The 19,005-nt window shown below is 39.7% G+C and overlaps 3 protein-coding genes and 1 long non-coding RNA gene across 8 annotated transcripts; 3 read left to right on the top strand and 1 right to left on the bottom strand.

Annotated features, from left to right (window-relative positions):
• Positions 1–1,212: 1,212 nt before the first annotated feature.
• LOC146699419 (tetraspanin-13-like) lies at positions 1,213–6,070 on the bottom strand. 3 transcript variants are annotated; one of them, XM_085472337.1, is made up of 7 exons: positions 5,910–6,070; positions 4,377–4,544; positions 4,185–4,265; positions 2,995–3,105; positions 2,791–2,901; positions 2,578–2,662; positions 1,213–1,869 (listed from the first exon to the last, which is right to left on the bottom strand). In XM_085472337.1, the coding sequence occupies exons 1-6, from the start codon at positions 5,970–5,972 to the stop codon at positions 2,588–2,590; spliced, it is 609 nt and encodes a 202-aa protein (XP_085328463.1). In that variant the 5' UTR covers positions 5,973–6,070; the 3' UTR covers positions 1,213–1,869; positions 2,578–2,587. The 3 variants fall into 3 exon arrangements, with proteins under 3 accessions (XP_085328463.1, XP_085328462.1, XP_085328461.1); XM_085472336.1 differs by having other exon boundaries at positions 2,562–2,662; positions 5,910–6,069; XM_085472335.1 differs by having other exon boundaries at positions 1,213–2,662; positions 5,910–6,069.
• Positions 6,070–7,935, top strand: LOC146699418 (uncharacterized). Its single transcript, XR_014922822.1, has 3 exons — positions 6,070–6,133; positions 7,215–7,343; positions 7,788–7,935. It is a non-coding gene; the product is annotated as an uncharacterized LOC146699418 (long non-coding RNA).
• Positions 7,936–10,083: 2,148 nt separating this feature from the next.
• On the top strand, positions 10,084–12,900 carry LOC146699417 (uncharacterized). 2 transcript variants are annotated; one of them, XM_085472334.1, is made up of 6 exons: positions 10,084–10,164; positions 10,500–10,580; positions 10,660–10,767; positions 10,848–11,042; positions 11,246–11,406; positions 12,496–12,900. In XM_085472334.1, coding segments are annotated over exons 1-6 (675 nt in total). In that variant the 5' UTR covers positions 10,084–10,163; the 3' UTR covers positions 12,625–12,900. The 2 variants fall into 2 exon arrangements, with proteins under 2 accessions (XP_085328460.1, XP_085328459.1); XM_085472333.1 differs by lacking the exon at positions 10,084–10,164 and adding an exon at positions 10,175–10,263.
• A 318-nt stretch (positions 12,901–13,218) lies between these two features.
• Positions 13,219–18,038, top strand: LOC146699416 (CD209 antigen-like protein C). 2 transcript variants are annotated; one of them, XM_085472332.1, is made up of 7 exons: positions 13,219–13,299; positions 13,635–13,715; positions 13,795–13,902; positions 13,983–14,177; positions 14,387–14,547; positions 15,637–15,761; positions 16,839–18,038. In XM_085472332.1, coding segments are annotated over exons 1-7 (819 nt in total). In that variant the 5' UTR covers positions 13,219–13,298; the 3' UTR covers positions 16,987–18,038. The 2 variants fall into 2 exon arrangements, with proteins under 2 accessions (XP_085328458.1, XP_085328457.1); XM_085472331.1 differs by lacking the exon at positions 13,219–13,299 and adding an exon at positions 13,310–13,398.
• Positions 18,039–19,005: the final 967 nt, after the last annotated feature.

Here is a 19,005-nt window from a genome sequence, read left to right as displayed (position 1 = left end):
TACTCTTTGTGTGTTGAGATGTAAACTTCTATAAGAAACAAAGTCCAGAAAGCAAACAGCTGATATTTAAGTCAGATATGCTGCAAAACAACCCATACCGTTCAGACAGAGGTTTGAATTTCATTTTCTACAGTTGCATTGGCACATTTGAATACAGAAGGCCTTTATTATTTAATGTGTACACAAAGCATTTTGTTTCACCTGCCAAATCAGCAGCCGAGCTGTTTGAGTTCACAAACATGTTGATGAACAGGCTTGACCGCCTGAGGACTGCAGTTCCTGATCTGCATCCTGTTCAGGGTGAGGAATGAGAGTGAGTCACGTGGCTGAGCAACCTTCACCTCGGCAACAGCACGGATCTGGCAAACAAAGCTCTATGACCGTGTCTGTGCCAGCACCTCAGTCCTGCTGCTTATTTGAAAAATGAAGGAGAGCTGTTCCAGTGACTTGGGATGTGCTTTAAACAAGTGAAAACAAACCAGCTTTGCCAGGTTCGACTTTAATCTGATCCTAATCTTAATTTGTTAGCGCTGCAAACAGCCAAACCCACTGTGAAAAAACAATTCAGTGTACACGTTCAGCCCGTCTCAGGCAGTGGTGTGTCCTCATCCGGCCAGCATTGTGCTATTTGCATAAGGTGTATTGTTTGCGGAGCTCACACAGCTTCTCTTTATTAGCGCTTCAAGATGAGACAGAATAATCATTGAGATTCTTTGAGGAAAAGTTCAAGAAGGAGTCTGTTTAACCAGCGACTGGTCAGCTCAGCTTAGCATAAAGAATGGAAACAGGAAGGAAATGTGATAACACTCAAAATGACAAAATCTGAGCAGTTTATTCAGCTGTCATTTCCTGTTGGACAAGTCAAACTGTCTGCCAAGAAAGAGCTGCAAATATGCTTCATTTGTTTCAGCCAGAGAAAGACAGGAGCACAAACCAGGAGCTTGTAGTTTTCACTGACGGGCCTCTCCATCACATCGAGACCACCACGCTCCATGACATGTTCAGAGCAAAGAGTCGCTCACTCAGGGAAACAACATAGGTTACGTGATGAGGAGCGTGTATTTCCCCGGCCTTCATTATTAAAAGTAATCATCAGTGCATGCTTAGCCTTACTCTTCTTTACTGCCAGAAAGGCTTGGATTTTGTTTTGGCCACGTGTTAAGTAAGCTTAGCGTGTAAGTAAGCTTCAAAAACTAGAAGATATGTTTCAAATGAAGTCTTAAACATTTATTTTGACAGCGTTTTTCCATTAACAGCTTTCACATTTGGTTTTCTAAAAAACAAACAGGAGACTTTAACTTAACCTAAACCCCAACTCCAACTGTAAATGAGTCAGCAGAGGCCTGATGAGTGTTAAATCAGCTTAACTTGATGACTGCCTTCACATAAATACCAGAACCAGTGAGAGTTATGACAGTAACATGCATCGAAAAAGAAAAGTATATGACTGACCATCCTTCAAAAAGACATCATTTTCAAGCCCACAGTCAACAGAAGCTTGGATTACTACGATCACATGACATAAGATTATCTCCATTTCAGTAAATAACTACTCATACTTGGTCTCCTTCTTTAACAGAGACATAAGTAAGACAAGAATCCTGACTTCAAATATATCTGTGAGAAAGTAATGACAGAGGCATAACAGGGAAAAAAAGAACAGTTCATTTAGAGAAGTGTGAGCAGCAGCATGTTGCTTATGTCGCACTCGAGACCAAAGTTGATTGTAGCTCCTGGTGACGTCCTGACAAAGAGAAAAGTCCAGCACACGTCAAACAGCACGTGCCTTATACGAGCACACAGCTGATTAACATGTTTCAGCACAAGCCGGCTTATATACAGTACACGAGTCCTATCGGTGTTTTCATCCTAGAAATTAAATGAGAAGAAGAATTCACAATGTTCACAGTGAGAAAAAAACAAAACATGCTTCTTATATTAAGTAGCAGTTATAAAAGAAAGACTGAAACCTTTAAAGATGAAATAATTCAAGCAAGAAGTTGAATTCATGATCACTTTGTGACAATGACATGTCAGCTTACAGAGAGCGAAGCATTGAATAACACAGACGTCTAATAAAATTAAAACCTTGTTTGCAATCGTACTTTTCTAACATTGCACAACATTTTACTGCCTGCACCATTTACACAGGGAGCTTTTATGCCATGTTGATTCACTGTGTCATTAGTAATAAACATGGCAGGGACTCCGTAGGTAAAACTGTTGCCTCACAGTGAGAAGCTCCTGGGCCAGAGCCACAGCAGGCATCTTTTCTTACGAGTAATATCTAAGCTAAAGCTGGATCCATTATTTTTTCCTCATTTCCTGTCAAATGCGTACAATTTTAAAAGTGTGGAGATATTAAACAGCCAAAGTTTAGGTAAGGCCAGAGTATGATACGGTTTGAATCATTTCAGCTGTGAGGCTTCGTGCTTTCAAAGGATGCAGGATTTTAATTCCGACTGTGCATCAAAAGTTGCAGACTCGTTTTAGAACTTACAAACACAGAGATAACTTCGGTTTATGAAACAAAAGAGAAAAAAAATGATTCAGCGGCGCACTTTTGGGTTGATTTACATGCGATCGGTTACAGGAAGGCTCTGGGATTGGATCGAGGATCTTTGAGGTTTCTGTATCTGTGGGTGAGCCAGACTCCAAGGACCTGAAATCAACAACAAATGAGCAGCTGTCAATTTTCTCAGTATACAAAAACCTCCTGCAGCACACATCAGCACCCGTTCACAGCAGACTACAAGTCTTTTAGCTTCACTGTAATGACATTTTCCCGACCTCTGTGAAACTGAAGAAGAGGCCGATGCCGCCAACAAACTGCAGCACCTGCCCGGCATAATTCTGGAGGATGTCTGCGCAGGCCACACAAGATGAAGTGTTAACGCAGACCTGGAGGAACAAAACAAGCAAACAAAACACAATCTTGACCAAGTTGCTTCTTAGAAGAAAATCTAGGAAATCTTTTCAGAGTGTTTTACTCACAGCAGGACACGAGCTGTTGTCCACTTGAGAGAAGCCGCAGCAGTTTAGAGTCCTCTCCAGGTCCTTCTGTGTGCCTTTAGACTTGTTCCATCCGGCCTCCAGCAGCAAGTTCTGCAGATGAAAATCAGCATCACTGGAGCTCAATTCATGTATACGAGACTTAAAAGTAATCCTGAAATGATCCTTTATTTAGACCTTGCATATTCTCATTGATTTGTCTCGCTTTGCTCCACAGTGAATTTTGCATGTGCCTCACAGAGCCACGCAAACATTCTTTAATTAAAGTCCTGCATTCAGTAGCTCCTTAAACAGAAATGACCAACTCTGAATAAGTTTGCTTTTTAGAGTATATTCCTAAATTGTTATCATTAAGCTCTACTATTTTTAGGATGTTGCAATCTGGTAGAGGAGTCTCAACAGTGTCAGTTCAAGCAGGCCACTGTGTTGACCCTGAGTCCACACATGTTGTCCTGTGATCAGGAAGCCATTATAAGCGCTATAAAACATGTAGGCTCTTTATATGGAGGAAGGAAAGCCTGCAACACTGCAGACAACATAATTTAGAAGACTTAGATATCAGTGTGTCACTGTTAAGGCACAGTAAGATCTAACATTAATGTTGCTTAAACTCAGATTTTTATTTGGCATGTAAATCAGGTGCAGCTCTGCTGTTAACTGTCTGAATGTACAAAGCTAAATATAATGTAAATAGCCTGAGTGCAAATTTCTGCCTGCGGATTCTACCACTTTGTTTTTTTACATATTCGTATTCACCGTTGTGGAGGTCCCAGAACAGAGACATGAAATCAATTATAAATACTGCGTTTCCACATAAAACAATCTTGTTTTAACTACAGTCCCTAACACTGAAGCTACCAGCAGTTCTCCAAGTTTGTTCCTGGGACTAAAAGTCCCATTTGTGTTTTTTAAAACCTGAAAAACCTAATTATGATTTATATTTTTAATGATTCATCTGAATCTGCACAGTAACTACAATCAAGCATCTATAACTGAGTAAAATATCAAAGAGTGACTCTCAAAATACAGAAGAAACATAGCGGAAATACTCAAATATAAAAACAATACTGGAATAGAGCCGTTAAAGACGTTTGTCTGCCTGTAACTGTCTAAAAGCCAAACGGTGTCCAAAATATTGTTTGGATTGTTGAGAAAAGACTAAATAAACTTACCTGTTGATCTTTATTGAGAGCCAGACATGCACAGGACACTGAAAACTGCAGCACAAACACTATGGAGAGAACCATCATGTACTGGACCAAGTTGAGGACGTTTAAAGTGTGTTGTTGCTATGCCTACGAGCCATTAAAACTCAGGACACACATCCACTAGAGCATAAAATCCTGGATTTGTGTGAAGGATACAAAGAAGAGCAGGACCTGGTGGTGCTTTAGGGCACCGCACAGACCCACAAAGGCAACAAAGAACAGGAAGACTCCCACGCCGATGACCCCTGCCACCACCTGGATACTGGAGACCAGGCCAAACCATTTCCCCCAGGCTGCCACGCCAATCAGCAACAGGCTCACCAGCTGAGGGGGAAAGGTGTGATAACACAAGGAAAAAGAAGGAAAAGTCTCATTTTTTAAGTCTGGACCAGGAACTGTTTTTAAGGAGGGGCAGGAATCAACTTTCAAGGTGCTGATTGCAGACTGAAACTAAGCTCACTAAGCAAGTAAAATCGGAATATGCTCTCCCTTCATTTCTTTCACTACATCCATGAAACTTCCCTGAGGTCCTCTTTTCCTCCTGCCTGGCAGCTTCTTTGTCCACTATATCCTCCATCTCTCCTCTACAGTAGCCATTTAAGTATTCCTGTGTTCTATTAGTTTCTACATCAACGTGTTGATAAAAATTTTGAACTTTGGTCTCAACACTATTTACTTTAAAGCTTTAGTTGTTTATTTTTTGCAGATTAGAAAAGTTCTATTTCGAGATGTTCCCGTGAAGGAACATTTCAGATTGAACTGCCTCTTCTGTCACTGCTGCTTGAACTGAGTGGCCGTGGCTCATACGTGGAGGATCCTGCCCAGTGTCTGCATCACTTACTGAGAGAATTGAACACTGCAACACTGAAAATCTTTCTTCACTTTTTTTCTAGACGGTGATTTGATGAGCTCTTAATTTTGTTCCATTTTATGGAGCTTTAATCAATTTGATCATTGATTCATTCATTTTACCTGTCAGAGCTTATCCTAGAAATCTACTATGACATCATGGTGTGTCATTATAAAGCTGCTTAGCAACAGCTACACCATTAAAGTCAATTAATCATTTTGGTCTAGTAAGTGATTATGAGTACTTTTACTTAAATACTTTTGTTTGTTTGTACTATTACTTAAGCAGGATTATAATTTTTACTAAAAGAGTGCAAATACTTGTTTATGTATGAGGGCACCTGACCCAGTGTATGCTACACTTTTTAAAATTTCTGATGAAATAATCATATTTCCTGTGTGAAGCCCATTTGAGAAATTTCCTTTTATGACATTACATTAACAATTTGACGCTTCCTGTGTGCTTTTTTAAATGTTTTACAGCTCATGGGAAAGCAGTAAACAGCACTCAGTTTGATTATTAAACAAAACAAGGAAGAAAAGGCCACATAAACACTGCTGATATATTAAAGTTGGGCCTAATACTGGAGCAGCTTTCAAAACGTCATGTTACGCACTTTTTTGGCACTGGAAATAAAAGTTGAAGTAGAAAAATAATAAAAACAGTAATAAATAACCTAAAAAGTAATCATTTACGCATGCCACCTCGTTGCCATGGCAAACACGCATTTTTTTTCCTCCGCTCTTAGTTGTAAATTAACCGACTAGAGAGGTCTCACGTCAACTGGCCCTCAAGGAGACATTTTACCCTCCAGCAAACATCAACATATTTCAACTCACCACATAAAGGATGTTGAGCGCGCTGAGTGCGTTCTTGGTGCAAACGAATCCGCCGCAAACCATCGCTGCTCTCGGGACAAAACGTTTAAAAACGAGATTTCTTCTCCTCCAGCTCTCTCGGCGTGCCTCTCTTGACGTTAAGGGTGGCTGTACCTGCTGATCTGCAGGTGGAGACCCGACAGGTGCTTCCTGGAGAGATCCTGCGCGCTGATTTGTCAGCTGAGGTGACTCACTGATTGTTGTTCAAGCAGTTGATTGCAGAAATTTCGAGATGATCTCACAAGAAGATTTCACAAAGTTACTTTGGTTCATGGTAACTTATTCATTTTAACGATTAACATCTCATAACGCAGAAGTAAAGGTCCTCTCACAGGACATGATTTAATTTGCTACAATGATTTGGAGTTAAATCCTCTACACAGTAGGGACTATGTTACTCTATAGTTCCCCCTTGTGGATGAAAAGTATATCACAGATGAAGAGTATCGAGGTTTTCTTAATTCGCGGACCGCCACGTTCAGCAAAAACAGCTCGTTTAGATCTCAAATGGGCCAAATTAGAAATTGCTGCATGTTTGTTTACATCTCTGACTTACATGAATCTGTGTATTTGCATTCCTGTTTCAGAGATGGAGCGATAAAACATACTAAATGCATTATAATACAACACAATGCTGCTTCTTTATTTGTTGAATGACGGTTCGAGCCCCGGCTTGGACAGTCTCGGTCGTTGTGTCCTTGGGCAAGACACTTCACCCGTTGCCTACTGGTGGTGGTCAGAGGGCCCGGTGGCGCCAGTGTCCGGCAGCCTCGCCTCTGTCAGTGCGCCCCAGGGTGGCTGTGGCTACAATGTAGCTGACATCACCAGTGTGTGAATGGGTGGATGACTGGATGTGTAAAGCGCTTTGGGGTCCTTAGGGACTAGTAATGGTAAATGGTAAATGGCCTGTATTTATAAAGCAAATACAGGCCATTTACCATTCATTTCTTTCACTACATCCATGAAACTTCCCTGAGGTCCTCTTTTCCTCCTGCCTGGCAGCTTCTTTGTCCACTATATCCTCCATCTCTCCTCTGCACATGCACAAACCATCTGAGCAACACAATGCTGCTTCTTTATTTGTGCCAGCAGAGCTTCATTACAAATGATAATATCAATAGATATATAACATCAGCTTGTGTCAAATCCACACGAGCTTCAGATTATCTCAGTATTTAGTTGTCTCCCCTTTTTGTTTAAATGACAGCAGTCTCATAGGTCATAGGTCACATTATCCTAATATGTTCTGACATTTTTTTTCTTCAGAGCTTCATGCATGAACATGATTGTGTTGGAAAGTCCAGTAACAGTCAGCAATCTTTGGTTTTCTTTGGTCTTCAAAGCCTCGAGGTGTGCTCACAACAACAGTTTCCCCAAGGTGTTTCATATTGTAAGGTAAGGACCCTACAAAGAAGCAGAGATTGCTGATTGTTTGGGTTATCCATGTTTTCTTAACATTATTCCATTTGAATTAATTTTATATAAATATACTTATATTTTAATTGATTCTCCAAAAGTTGATTCTGTTCATCTGGACGTTTTCAGTGACGTCTTCAGTCTCAGCTGACTGCAGGTTCACTGGGCTGGTTTCAGTCATTATGCAAATGTCCTGTTTATAAGATTGGGGAAAACGCTACGTCCAGATGAACAGAATCAACTTTTGGAGATTTACTTAACTGGATGATTGATCATACATCAAGACATTTTAATTGATTACACTTAATTGAATTGAAGTGTAAACAGAGAAAACCCTAACAATCATATTCCTAGTAACCCCAATAACAAGCGATCTCACTTCACACACAGTTTCAGACTCTGTCATGTTTCCCTCTGTCACAGTGCTTCTGAATCTTCTGAACCTTGAAGGACACCCATATTTCTAACAGGGGAACAAAGACTGCAGGTTGATTTAGCCAAAAAAGATTGATGTATGATCAAATCTACAGTTACCCCCAAGTCTTTAGTGGACAGATCCAAGTCAAAGAAATGTCAGTTAACTTTTTAAATTACTCTAAACAATTTTATTTTTTAAAATTTGAATTATAATAAAGAATATAAAATATTTGATTTTTGTCTTTATTTCTGTTTTTAAGTCCTTAAAGTTTCTGATTATTTGCATGTTTGCATGAAACACACGTTGAACTCTTAAACCACACTCTACATGTATTTGCAGTTATTTATTTGTAAAAAATCTTTGGAATCATGTCTGATTTCCGTTCCACTTCTCACGTGTGCACCACTTTGTGTTGGTCTTTCACGTGGAATTCCAATAAAATTGATTCATGTTTGTGGCTGTAATGTGACAAAATGTGGGAAAGTTCAAGGGGGCCGAATACTTTTGCAATGCCACTGTAGTTTTTAATGTTTCAATCAATCAATCAATCAATCAATCAATCAATCAATCAATCAATCAATCAATCAATCAATCTTTATTTATAAAGCACTTTTCATACAGAAAAAATGTAGCACAAAGTGCTTTACATAGTTAAAAGCAGCCCACCCCACCCTCCAACTCACTCCCCACACTCTCAATACACATATATCCCCCCACCCCCACCCACACACACATACACACACGCGCACACTTAAAGAGTAAAAATTGGGCTGGGCTCGCATGAGCCAAGTGAGGAAACATTATAACAGGGAGCCGTCTGCACCGGGAGCCGGTCACAGACCGCAGCCTCCAGGCTGGGCACACAGCCGGAGGGAGGCAAAGGAGCCCCCCAACCAGGCTGAGAGGACCCCAGAGACCCAGCAGCCACGGTCAATAACAGCCCCGGTGCAGAGAGCGCCCTCCGAGGAAACACTGGAGATATGACGCAATACGATATATACAGGGTAAAATGATAAAATAAATAAGAACAGGATACAATATAAATATAAATAGAGTAAGAAGATTAAAAAATGAATAAGAATAAAATCAAACAAATATTAGGTAAATCCTAAATTAATAATAGAATAACAGGATAGAATAAATAAGCATAAAATAAATAAACGCTAAGTAAAAGCTAAATTAAAAAGGTGGTCTTGAGCCTGTTCTTAAAAACATGTACGTTCTCTGCGGCCCTGAGCTCCTCCGGCAGGCTGTTCCACAGACGAGGACCATACCACTGAAAAGCTGCCTCTCCGTGAGTATGTGTTCTGACTTTAGGGACAATCAAAAGGCCAGTACCAGAGGACCTCAGGGTCCGCGAGGGTTCGTATGGTAAAAGCAGATCTGAGAGATAAGAAGGCCCAAGACCATTAAGACATTTAAAAACCAATAAAAGAACTTTAAAATCGATCCTGAAACACACGGGGAGCCAGTGCAGCGATTCTAAAACCGGTGTAATGTGGGCCCGCCCTCTGGTCTTCGTCAGCACACGAGCTGCCGAGTTTTGCAAGAGTTGTAAAGTTGAAATATTCTTCTTAGGAAGACCAGAGAGCAGGGCATTACAGTAATCAATGCGACTGGTAATAAAAGCATGCATCAGCATCTCCGTGTTTCAGTGGCATTGATTGAACTGTGATGATTGATTGTACTCAGTACGTACAACGTCTGCCATGTAGGTTAACTGAAGTGAGCTGGAAGTTTTAACCTTTAATGTGAAGCCTAAAAATTGATCACACATTTGAAGTTTCAACACAAACTGATCCAAAACATTAAGCTTTATTGTGGCTGATTTATTTCACTGCTGTATTAGATCAGTTTGAGCTGGATGTGCCTGATAATTTGGAAATGAACTGGAAGTTAAAAGTTAGCTTTGGTTGACATCTGCCTACAAACAGTGTCGAGGTGAACTGATGAAATTCATCATTTTTACAATAACATTCATGCTGCAGTTACTTAGCTTTGACCTTTGTAAACTAACACACACACACACACACACACACACACACACACACACACACACACACACACACACACACACACACACACACTTCTTTCACTGAAGGTAATTGTTTGTTAAACTCAAATGAAAAAAATGACCCCACTAGTATCCTGGAAACGTGAGTCTTCCACTCTGCGACAGCCGTCGCTTTGTTCTGACATATTTTTTCTCGTCTTGCAAAACTATCTAAAAAAAGAAAAATGTCCCTCTAATAACCACAACCCTCCCGCTTTCTGACAAAAAGAAGAAGTGCAGATCTTGCAACGGTCCACTTCTCTGCCTCTAAACTTCACTTACACTGACCAGTAAACCCACAGTGGCTGTTTGACTCCGAGATTAACAAAGTAAGTACCGCTGACAATAAACAGCAAACACATAAATAATGGTGGAAGAAGAGAATTATGTGACAGTGATATTTCAGACAAAGAGAGATCCAACATACGGTGAGTGACAGACTTACTTTCTTCCCTTTCATCGCCAAAACTGTGATGTATGTGGTTTTGGGGAACGATCAATACCAGTTGGTTAATTCTGGCGATGTTATGCTACTCAGCATGTCAGTTCTTTCCTAGCACTGCTATTTTTGGTGATCTAAAAAGTAAAGTTTAATAAATAATCCCCACAAAGAACAAACTACAAATGAGTTTTCATTTCCTTTAAACTCTTTTTGTTTTTCCAGTGACGCCAAAAGACACAGAAACAATCTACGACGAGGTGAACACTGAGGACAGGAAATTGGATGCATCCCTTGTAATAACAGGTTATTTGTGGTTTTCTGAACAAATAAATGATATTTTTTATTCAATCATTAAAATAAACATTTTTTTCTATTCTTGTAGAGAATAAAGAGTTAGCTCCACCCTGTAGTCGGCTTGCATTGGTTGTGACAGGTCTGGTGATTATTTGCCTCATCTTGGTGTCAGTCATCATCGGCCTCAACTTCCGCTGTAAGTCCACCTGCTGTGTATTCAAGGACTTTAGTGTAATCAGACAATAACACTAACATCTGTTTCTTATCTGACTGCAGTTAACACAGTGATGAGTGAGCAGCAGCGAGAAATGGCCAACATCACAGCACAGAACCTGCAGCTGATGACACAGAAAACATCCTCAGAGCGACAGACAGAGGAGCTGACCAGACAGAGAGACCAACTCAACTGGACCATCGGAGTCATCATGGAATATCAGGAATTTTCAGTGGAAAAACACTGCCCACAGAAAGGTGAACATGTCTTAGTTTCATATAGTTTTATGTTACTTTTTGCTCACTTCCTGTCACGACTCCCACAAACATGTTTTTATTTGAAGGTTTAATGTTTTAAACTGTTTAAAAATCTTCAAATCTAAAAAACTCTTTGTAACGTATTGTAAAGTTGGATTTCTAAAATGATTCTGGTCTTGTTGTCCCTTTCTTTTTTTGATCAGTGTGTAAACCTTGCCTGGATGGCTGGGTGCTGTTTCAGTCAAGCTGTTACTTTTTTTCCCAACATCAATATTCGTTTTATTGGAGGAGCTGGGATCAAAGTCGTGATCAATGCAAAATGTATCAGGCGGCTCTGGTAGTGATCGAAAGTCAGGAAGAACAGGTGAGCCAGATTTCATTTGTATAGATTTTTTTAAAGTTTAAATAAAGTGAAAGAGCGTTTTCATACACAGAGAGGAAAAACAGTGTCAAAGTTCAAGCGATTTAGACAGGAAGGTTTGAAGAGGAAGTTAATGCAACTATAATTCAAAGTTACCTTCCTTCAGTTCAGTCTTTTCCCACCTCTTTGCCATTTGACTGGATTTTAAGAAAACATATTTCTTCCTCACTCAACACTTAAAAATACTGTAAAAATGGAAACTGCAATCTCTTATTTTAAAACTATTCAGATTCTTGTTCTCTGAAGTGCACTGGGGTTTGCTTTATATTTGAGTTGTGTTTTGATTCAAGCAGGCCTCAACTTGTACTTAAAAAGAAAAGAGAAATATTCAGGAAAAAGGAACTGCAAGCTTTGAGTGTTCCCACTAGCTCGCTGCTCTCTTTAAAATAGTCTTTGTGGCCTCACTTCCAAATTCAGTAAATGACATGATCTTTGGTCAGAGCTGTGGAAAAGAAACCAGCGATCATTCCTACAGAGTCCCCAGCGTGTTTAAAAAGAGAGTGAGAACGACTCTTCATACATCAGACAAAAGATAGTCGAAGTAAAAGGCACAGGCTGAGAGTTTAAAAGACCAAGAGAAAAATGTTCTTTAATCTGATTGGACAAACTTAAATTCATTTTGAAGAGCTCCAAACTCTAAGCGTCAGATCAGAGTTTGCAGTTTGGAGAGATCATCTGTGGACAGATCTGAAGAAGGTAATTCAGCAACACCTCCCAGGCAATCTGGTCTAACAAGCCCACAGAGTCTTAGCCAAGGAACCCAGCAGCTGTAACTACAGCCAGCAGTCTGGATAGTTGTGTAAACTTTGTCAATATGGGTACTGAGTGTTGATTTCTTGAGGGAACAAAAGCCAGTTTTATCCATTTAAAATGTAAACATAGTGTGCAAAAAAGGAAAACCTTGTTATTTTTTTAAACCTGTTTGTTTTTATTTTTTGCTGTTATAGACGAGTCATCGTTCTTTTTATCTCAAAGGAAAACTAAAACCCGACAATTATTATGTGGCAGATAACACATGTATTACAAATTTAGGAATTTATCAGCAACCACACTAAGGACTACCACGCTGATGATAAGCACGGCTACTGGATTGGTTTGAGAGCAGAGAGCCCAAAGGACACGTGGACGTGGGTAGATGGAAGTAACCTCACTGTGACGTAAGCATGACCCCCGCCCACCACCACACATACAAATACTTGCCTATTATATCTTACTTAGCTCATCTAATTGACATAATGCTTTCCCTAGCTGCTTAGCCTAACTCTAACCATCACAAATGCCTAACCACAACCTAACTGTAACCCTGACACTAAAACCACATTTGAGCCTCAAAAATGCCTTCAAACTCATGAGGCCTACAATTTGGGCCCATAAGGACTGATGGTCCCCACAAGTATAGTAACAGTCAAAGTTTGATCCTCACAAAGATGTATAAGTGCAAACACACACACACACACACACACACACACACACACACACACACACACACACACACACACACACACACACACACACACACACACACACACACACACACACACTTCTTTCACTGAAGGTAATTGTTTGTTAAACTCAAATGAAAAAAATGACCCCACTAGTATCCTGGAAATGTGAGTCTTCCACTCTGCGACAGCCGTCGCTTTGTTCTGACATATTTTTTCTCGTCTTGCAAAACTATCTAAAAAAAGAAAAATGTCCCTCTAATAACCACAACCCTCCCGCTTTCTGACAAAAAGAAGAAGTGCAGATCTTGCAACGGTCCACTTCTCTGCCTCTAAACTTCACTTACACTGACCAGTAAACCCACAGTGGCTGTTTGACTCCGAGATTAACAAAGTAAGTACCGCTGACAATAAACAGCAAACACATAAATAATGGTGGAAGAAGAGAATTATGTGACAGTGATATTTCAGACAAAGAGAGATCCAACATACGGTGAGTGACAGACTTACTTTCTTCCCTTTCATCGCCAAAACTGTGATGTATGTGGTTTTGGGGAACGATCAATACCAGTTGGTTAATTCTGGCGATGTTATGCTACCCAGCATGTCAGTTCTTTCCTAGCACTGCTATTTTTGGTGATCTAAAAAGTAAAGTTTAATAAATAATCCCCACAAAGAACAAACTACAAATGAGTTTTCATTTCCTTTAAACTCTTTTTGTTTTTCCAGTGACGCCAAAAGACACAGAAACAATCTACGACGAGGTGAACACTGAGGACAGGAAATTGGATGCATCCCTTGTAATAACAGGTTATTTGTGGTTTTCTGAACAAATAAATGATATTTTTTATTCAATCATTAAAATAAACATTTTTTTCTATTTTTGTAGAGAATAAAGAGTTAGCTCCACCCTGTAGTCGGCTTGCGTTGGTTGTGACAGGTCTGGTGATTATTTGCCTCATCTTGGTGTCAGTCATCATCGGCCTCAACTTCCGCTGTAAGTCCACCTGCTGTGTATTCAAGGACTTTAGTGTAATCAGACAATAACACTAACATCTGTTTCTTATCTGACTGCAGTTAACACAGTGATGAGTGAGCAGCAGCGAGAAATGGCCAACATCACAGCACAGAACCTGCAGCTGATGACACAGAAAACATCCTCAGAGCGACAGACAGAGGAGCTGACCAGACAGAGAGACCAACTCAACTGGACCATCGGAGTCATCATGGAATATCAGGAATTTTCAGTGGAAAAACACTGCCCACAGAAAGGTGAACATGTCTTAGTTTCATATAGTTTTATGTTACTTTTTGCTCACTTCCTGTCACGACTCCCACCGGTGCAAACATGTTTTTATTTGAAGGTTTAATGTTTTAAACTGTTTAAAAATCTTCAAATCTAAAAAACTCTTTGTAACGTATTGTAAAGTTGGATTTCTAAAATGATTCTGGTCTTGTTGTCCCTTTCTTTTTTTGATCAGTGTGTAAACCTTGCCTGGATGGCTGGGTGCTGTTTCAGTCAAGCTGTTACTTTTTTTCCCAACATCAATATTCGTTTTATTGGAGGAGCTGGGATCAAAGTCGTGATCAATGCAAAATGTATCAGGCGGCTCTGGTAGTGATCGAAAGTCAGGAAGAACAGGTGAGCCAGATTTCATTTGTATAGATTTTTTTAAAGTTTAAATAAAGTGAAAGAGCGTTTTCATACACAGAGAGGAAAAACAGTGTCAAAGTTCAAGCGATTTAGACAGGAAGGTTTGAAGAGGAAGTTAATGCAACTATAATTCAAAGTTACCTTCCTTCAGTTCAGTCTTTTCCCACCTCTTTGCCATTTGACTGGATTTTAAGAAAACATATTTCTTCCTCACTCAACACTTAAAAATACTGTAAAAATGGAAACTGCAATCTCTTATTTTAAAACTATTCAGATTCTTGTTCTCTGAAGTGCACTGGGGTTTGCTTTATATTTGAGTTGTGTTTTGATTCAAGCAGGCCTCAACTTGTACTTAAAAAGAAAAGAGAAATATTCAGGAAAAAGGAACTGCAAGCTTTGAGTGTTCCCACTAGCTCGCTGCTCTCTTTAAAATAGTCTTTGTGGCCTCACTTCCAAATTCAGTAAATGACATGATCTTTGGTCAGAGCTGTGGAAAAGAAACCAGCGATCATTCCTACAGAGTCCCCAGCGTGTTTAAAAAGAGAGTGAGAACGACTCTTCATACATCAGACAAAAGATAGTCGAAGTAAAAGGCACAGGCTGAGAGTTTAAAAGACCAAGAGAAAAATGTTCTTTAATCTGATTGGACAAACTTAAATTCATTTTGAAGAGCTCCAAACTCTAAGCGTCAGATCAGAGTTTGCAGTTTGGAGAGATCATCTGTGGACAGATCTGAAGAAGGTAATTCAGCAACACCTCCCAGGCAATCTGGTCTAACAAGCCCACAGAGTCTTAGCCAAGGAACCCAGCAGCTGTAACTACAGCCAGCAGTCTGGATAGTTGTGTAAACTTTGTCAATATGGGTACTGAGTGTTGATTTCTTGAGGGAACAAAAGCCAGTTTTATCCATTTAAAATGTAAACATAGTGTGCAAAAAAGGAAAACCTTGTTATTTTTTTAAACCTGTTTGTTTTTATTTTTTGCTGTTATAGACGAGTCATCGTTCTTTTTATCTCAAAGGAAAACTAAAACCCGACAATTATTATGTGGCAGATAACACATGTATTACAAATTTAGGAATTTATCAGCAACCACACTAAGGACTACCACGCTGATGATAAGCACGGCTACTGGATTGGTTTGAGAGCAGAGAGCCCAAAGGACACGTGGACGTGGGTAGATGGAAGTAACCTCACTGTGACGTAAGCATGACCCCCGCCCACCACCACACATACAAATACTTGCCTATTATATCTTACTTAGCTCATCTAATTGACATAATGCTTTCCCTAGCTGCTTAGCCTAACTCTAACCATCACAAATGCCTAACCACAACCTAACTGTAACCCTGACACTAAAACCACATTTGAGCCTCAAAAATGCCTTCAAACTCATGAGGCCTACAATTTGGGCCCATAAGGACTGATGGTCCCCACAAGTATAGTAACAGTCAAAGTTTGATCCTCACAAAGATGTATAAGTGCAAACACACACACACACACACACACACACACACACACACACACACACACACACACACACACACACACACACACACACATTTTCAAATCTTTTTAAGATTTACAGCCACAAGAAGTTTACAGTATGAACCAATTCCAAATAAGTTTGAGTTAAAACAACCTTTAGGCTGGAATAGCTCAAGGAAGTGACGATTAAGTCGAATCAGCACATGTTGATGGCAGACTTGTTTTCTGTTTGCATTTTCTCTTTTCATTTGTGAAATGAAAAAACACAAAGTGTTTTCATTCAACATAAAAAGACGTCTTGCATGCATCCAAGTAAGGAAAACCCTGGCTAACACTGTTGTGTGACTTGTGTGTTCTCAGCTCCCACCACTGAGAACACACAAGTCCTAATAAACAACAAACTTATTTGTAGCAGAGTGAAAAAAAAAAAAGCTGTTAAAAACTCTTCACTGCATCCATTGCTTGTTTCTCAAAGATGATTTTTGACCTTTGACATTTTTCTTAAGCTTCCACATCCGTGATGGACTCGGTTGTGGTTTTCAGAACATCTAAGTGTCTGACTTTTGCGAGACCAAACACAAGTGTGCATTCATGGCCTCTGTGTTGGTTAAATTGCCTCGATCCCTGTTACCATCAGGAATGCTGTGTGTGCAGAGACTGACACAGATCATTGACTTATTTTTGGTACCCAAGCACTCCATGTGCTGAATTTCAGAAATACAATAAAGATTATTTTGTCAAAGGTTGAAATGTTGAGTAGGCATACAGACTGACACTATGTGACTTTTTTAGGTACTGGAAAATGCAACAAGATGTCAACAGAAGATATTGTGCTTTAAGCCTACCAAAAGCGCCCCCTCTGGCCAACTGGGGCAAAGAGAGCTGTGACATGAGAAACTGTTGGATCTGTGAAAGACGAGCGTTAATTAAAGCAGATTAGGAATCAGTCCCAGTAATAGAATTGTTATTTAATGTGACAGTAACTCCTTGTGTTTTTTGAATTAAAGGCAATGAGTTTTTTTTCTGTGTCAAACTGATTTTGTAAAAAATAAGTAATTTCTTTGTTTTGATTTATGTTCAGTTACATTTTGAAACAAATGCTGCAGAATCACACACCACGTTTGAGCTGCACTGCAAAAGCATTTGTACTTTTTTGTAATCATATGTGCTCTTTTGTCATTACTATGGGATTTCTAATGTATTAGATGGCAAAAGAAACATATTCCGATGCATGTAAATGCAGAGACAGGCATGAATGTGTTTATGTTACTATTTATTACAGTTTTTGCCCGTTGCTTGAACACTATAAACCCATGCTTAGACTAAAGTAACACAACGTGAAGCTGTTGTTACCATACCTCAAACACATGTACCCCTACCTTAAACAAAAGCGCTGCTTTGCACCCCAGTACCAATTATGCAACACACCTACTCCCTCATGCAACACACATGGTCCTGCATGCTACACTCTATTTCATACATAAGACACTTCGCTCACAAAATGAAATCTCAGGGTGCCATTCGGAAAACACATGTATCCAAAATACAAAACACATCGGGTAATTGCAACCACTCAAATACACACCTGAAGGCACCTACTTGCAAAACCGAACACCAATTAGCCAACTACAAAAAGCCCTCAGCGTAGCCATTCCAAGAACTTTGCAAGCATGGATGGAGGGAGAGCAAGAGGATATTTACCCCGGTGCCTAGCGGGAGAGGACATTGCTTGCGATGTTGATGAGGTCCTGTGGCCAGACCCCAACAGACGGCGGGATCCATGAGCCCACTTATGCACAATTGTCATGGTTTTTTGTGTTTACAGTATAGTGTTTTTTCTATTGCAGTACTATTGTGTTGTTGTTGTTTTATTTGCTGTACCTGTATTCATGGTACTGCAATGTACAGTATTGAGTAGGTCTATTTGCGTTTATGGTTGTTTGGAAATGTGTCTCCTGTAAATGTGCCTTCTGAATAAACAATGGGAATCAAGGACTGCAGTGTTTTATGTACAGCAGACTAGTGTGTTCCCCCTGATCTGTGAGTGTTTGCATATGGTGCAGGTATGTGTCATTTTGTCAACAGAGTTACATTTTGACAAAGGAATGTTAGGTTTTGACAGCAGAGTTTAGGTTTTGGGAGTAGAGTTCCAATTTGGCACAGATGTGAATGGTATATTTCCCAGTGTTGTGTCATGTGTACTTGTGTGTACAGTTTTGGCACAGCGAGCGGGGTTTTGCAAAATGTGTTCAAGCAGTGGGCAAAAACTGTAATACTACATGTTTGTGAAACTTCCCTTTCCACTTGAGGAAGTGACAGTCTGTTCATGCTCATTGGGCGTAACTTGTAAGCATCTTTATTCCTTTTATAGTAACAGAAACCAAGAATCTGAACAATAATAATAATACGTGTGTGTGTGTGTGTGTGTGTGTGTGTGCGTGTGTGTGTGTGTGTGTGTGTGCGTGCGTGTGTGTGTTGTGCCTATTGTCTAAAACTAAAACAGTGTGTAAGAAATTAACTGGCTTATCCTACAAGAGACTCTCGTGTTAAAATGTTCAATGTTATTATGAAAAAAAGTGTTTCCAGCTTAAAGTGGTTTGGCCGGTGTGGACAGCTCCCACCTTCATAAAAACTGTGATTCTTTTATTTACTCATTCATCTGGACACTCGTAAGGCTGATACCTAAGAACACAGGCAGCTGGAGCAACAGCTGTGTGCTCGGCCTCGCCTCCACTGAGCTGTGCCTGTCGCAGTATTTTGATGCATTTAATAAAACTAATCGTTGAATGGAAATCTGTCTGTGACCAGTTTACAGTTTTTACACATTTTGGTTTTTTGTCTGTTTTACAGTTCTGGTCAAATTCTTTTTTCCCATCAAGTTTTTGTTTCCATTCATAATAATTTACTACAATTTCTTATGCTTTTATTGTTGTTGTTTATTGACTTTAAAAAGTGCAAT

This window comes from Copadichromis virginalis, linkage group LG11 (genome assembly GCF_057382275.1).
Source record: "Copadichromis virginalis isolate Kocher_CV1m ecotype Utaka linkage group LG11, C_Virginalis_male_GT1.1, whole genome shotgun sequence".
NCBI classification, from domain to species: Eukaryota; Metazoa; Chordata; class Actinopteri; order Cichliformes; family Cichlidae; genus Copadichromis; species Copadichromis virginalis.
This window is presented reverse-complemented; position numbering and strand designations above follow the sequence as displayed.

Coding starts and splice junctions, on each gene's coding strand:
- LOC146699416 (XM_085472331.1), top strand. CDS start 13,338: ATGGTGGAAGAAGAGAATTATGTGACAGTGATATTTCAGACAAAGAGA. Junction 13,399..13,634: donor AAAGAGAGATCCAACATACG/GTGAGTGACAGA, acceptor TTGTTTTTCCAG/TGACGCCAAAAGACACAGAA. Junction 14,548..15,636: donor TCGAAAGTCAGGAAGAACAG/GTGAGCCAGATT, acceptor TTACAAATTTAG/GAATTTATCAGCAACCACAC.
- LOC146699417 (XM_085472333.1), top strand. CDS start 10,203: ATGGTGGAAGAAGAGAATTATGTGACAGTGATATTTCAGACAAAGAGA. Junction 10,264..10,499: donor AAAGAGAGATCCAACATACG/GTGAGTGACAGA, acceptor TTGTTTTTCCAG/TGACGCCAAAAGACACAGAA. Junction 11,043..11,245: donor AAAACACTGCCCACAGAAAG/GTGAACATGTCT, acceptor TTTTTTGATCAG/TGTGTAAACCTTGCCTGGAT.
- LOC146699419 (XM_085472337.1), bottom strand. CDS start 5,972: ATGGTTTGCGGCGGATTCGTTTGCACCAAGAACGCACTCAGCGCGCTC. Junction 4,545..5,909: donor CGCTCAACATCCTTTATGTG/GTGAGTTGAAAT, acceptor TTTCCCCCTCAG/CTGGTGAGCCTGTTGCTGAT. Junction 3,106..4,184: donor CTCTCAATAAAGATCAACAG/GTAAGTTTATTT, acceptor TTTCATCTGCAG/AACTTGCTGCTGGAGGCCGG.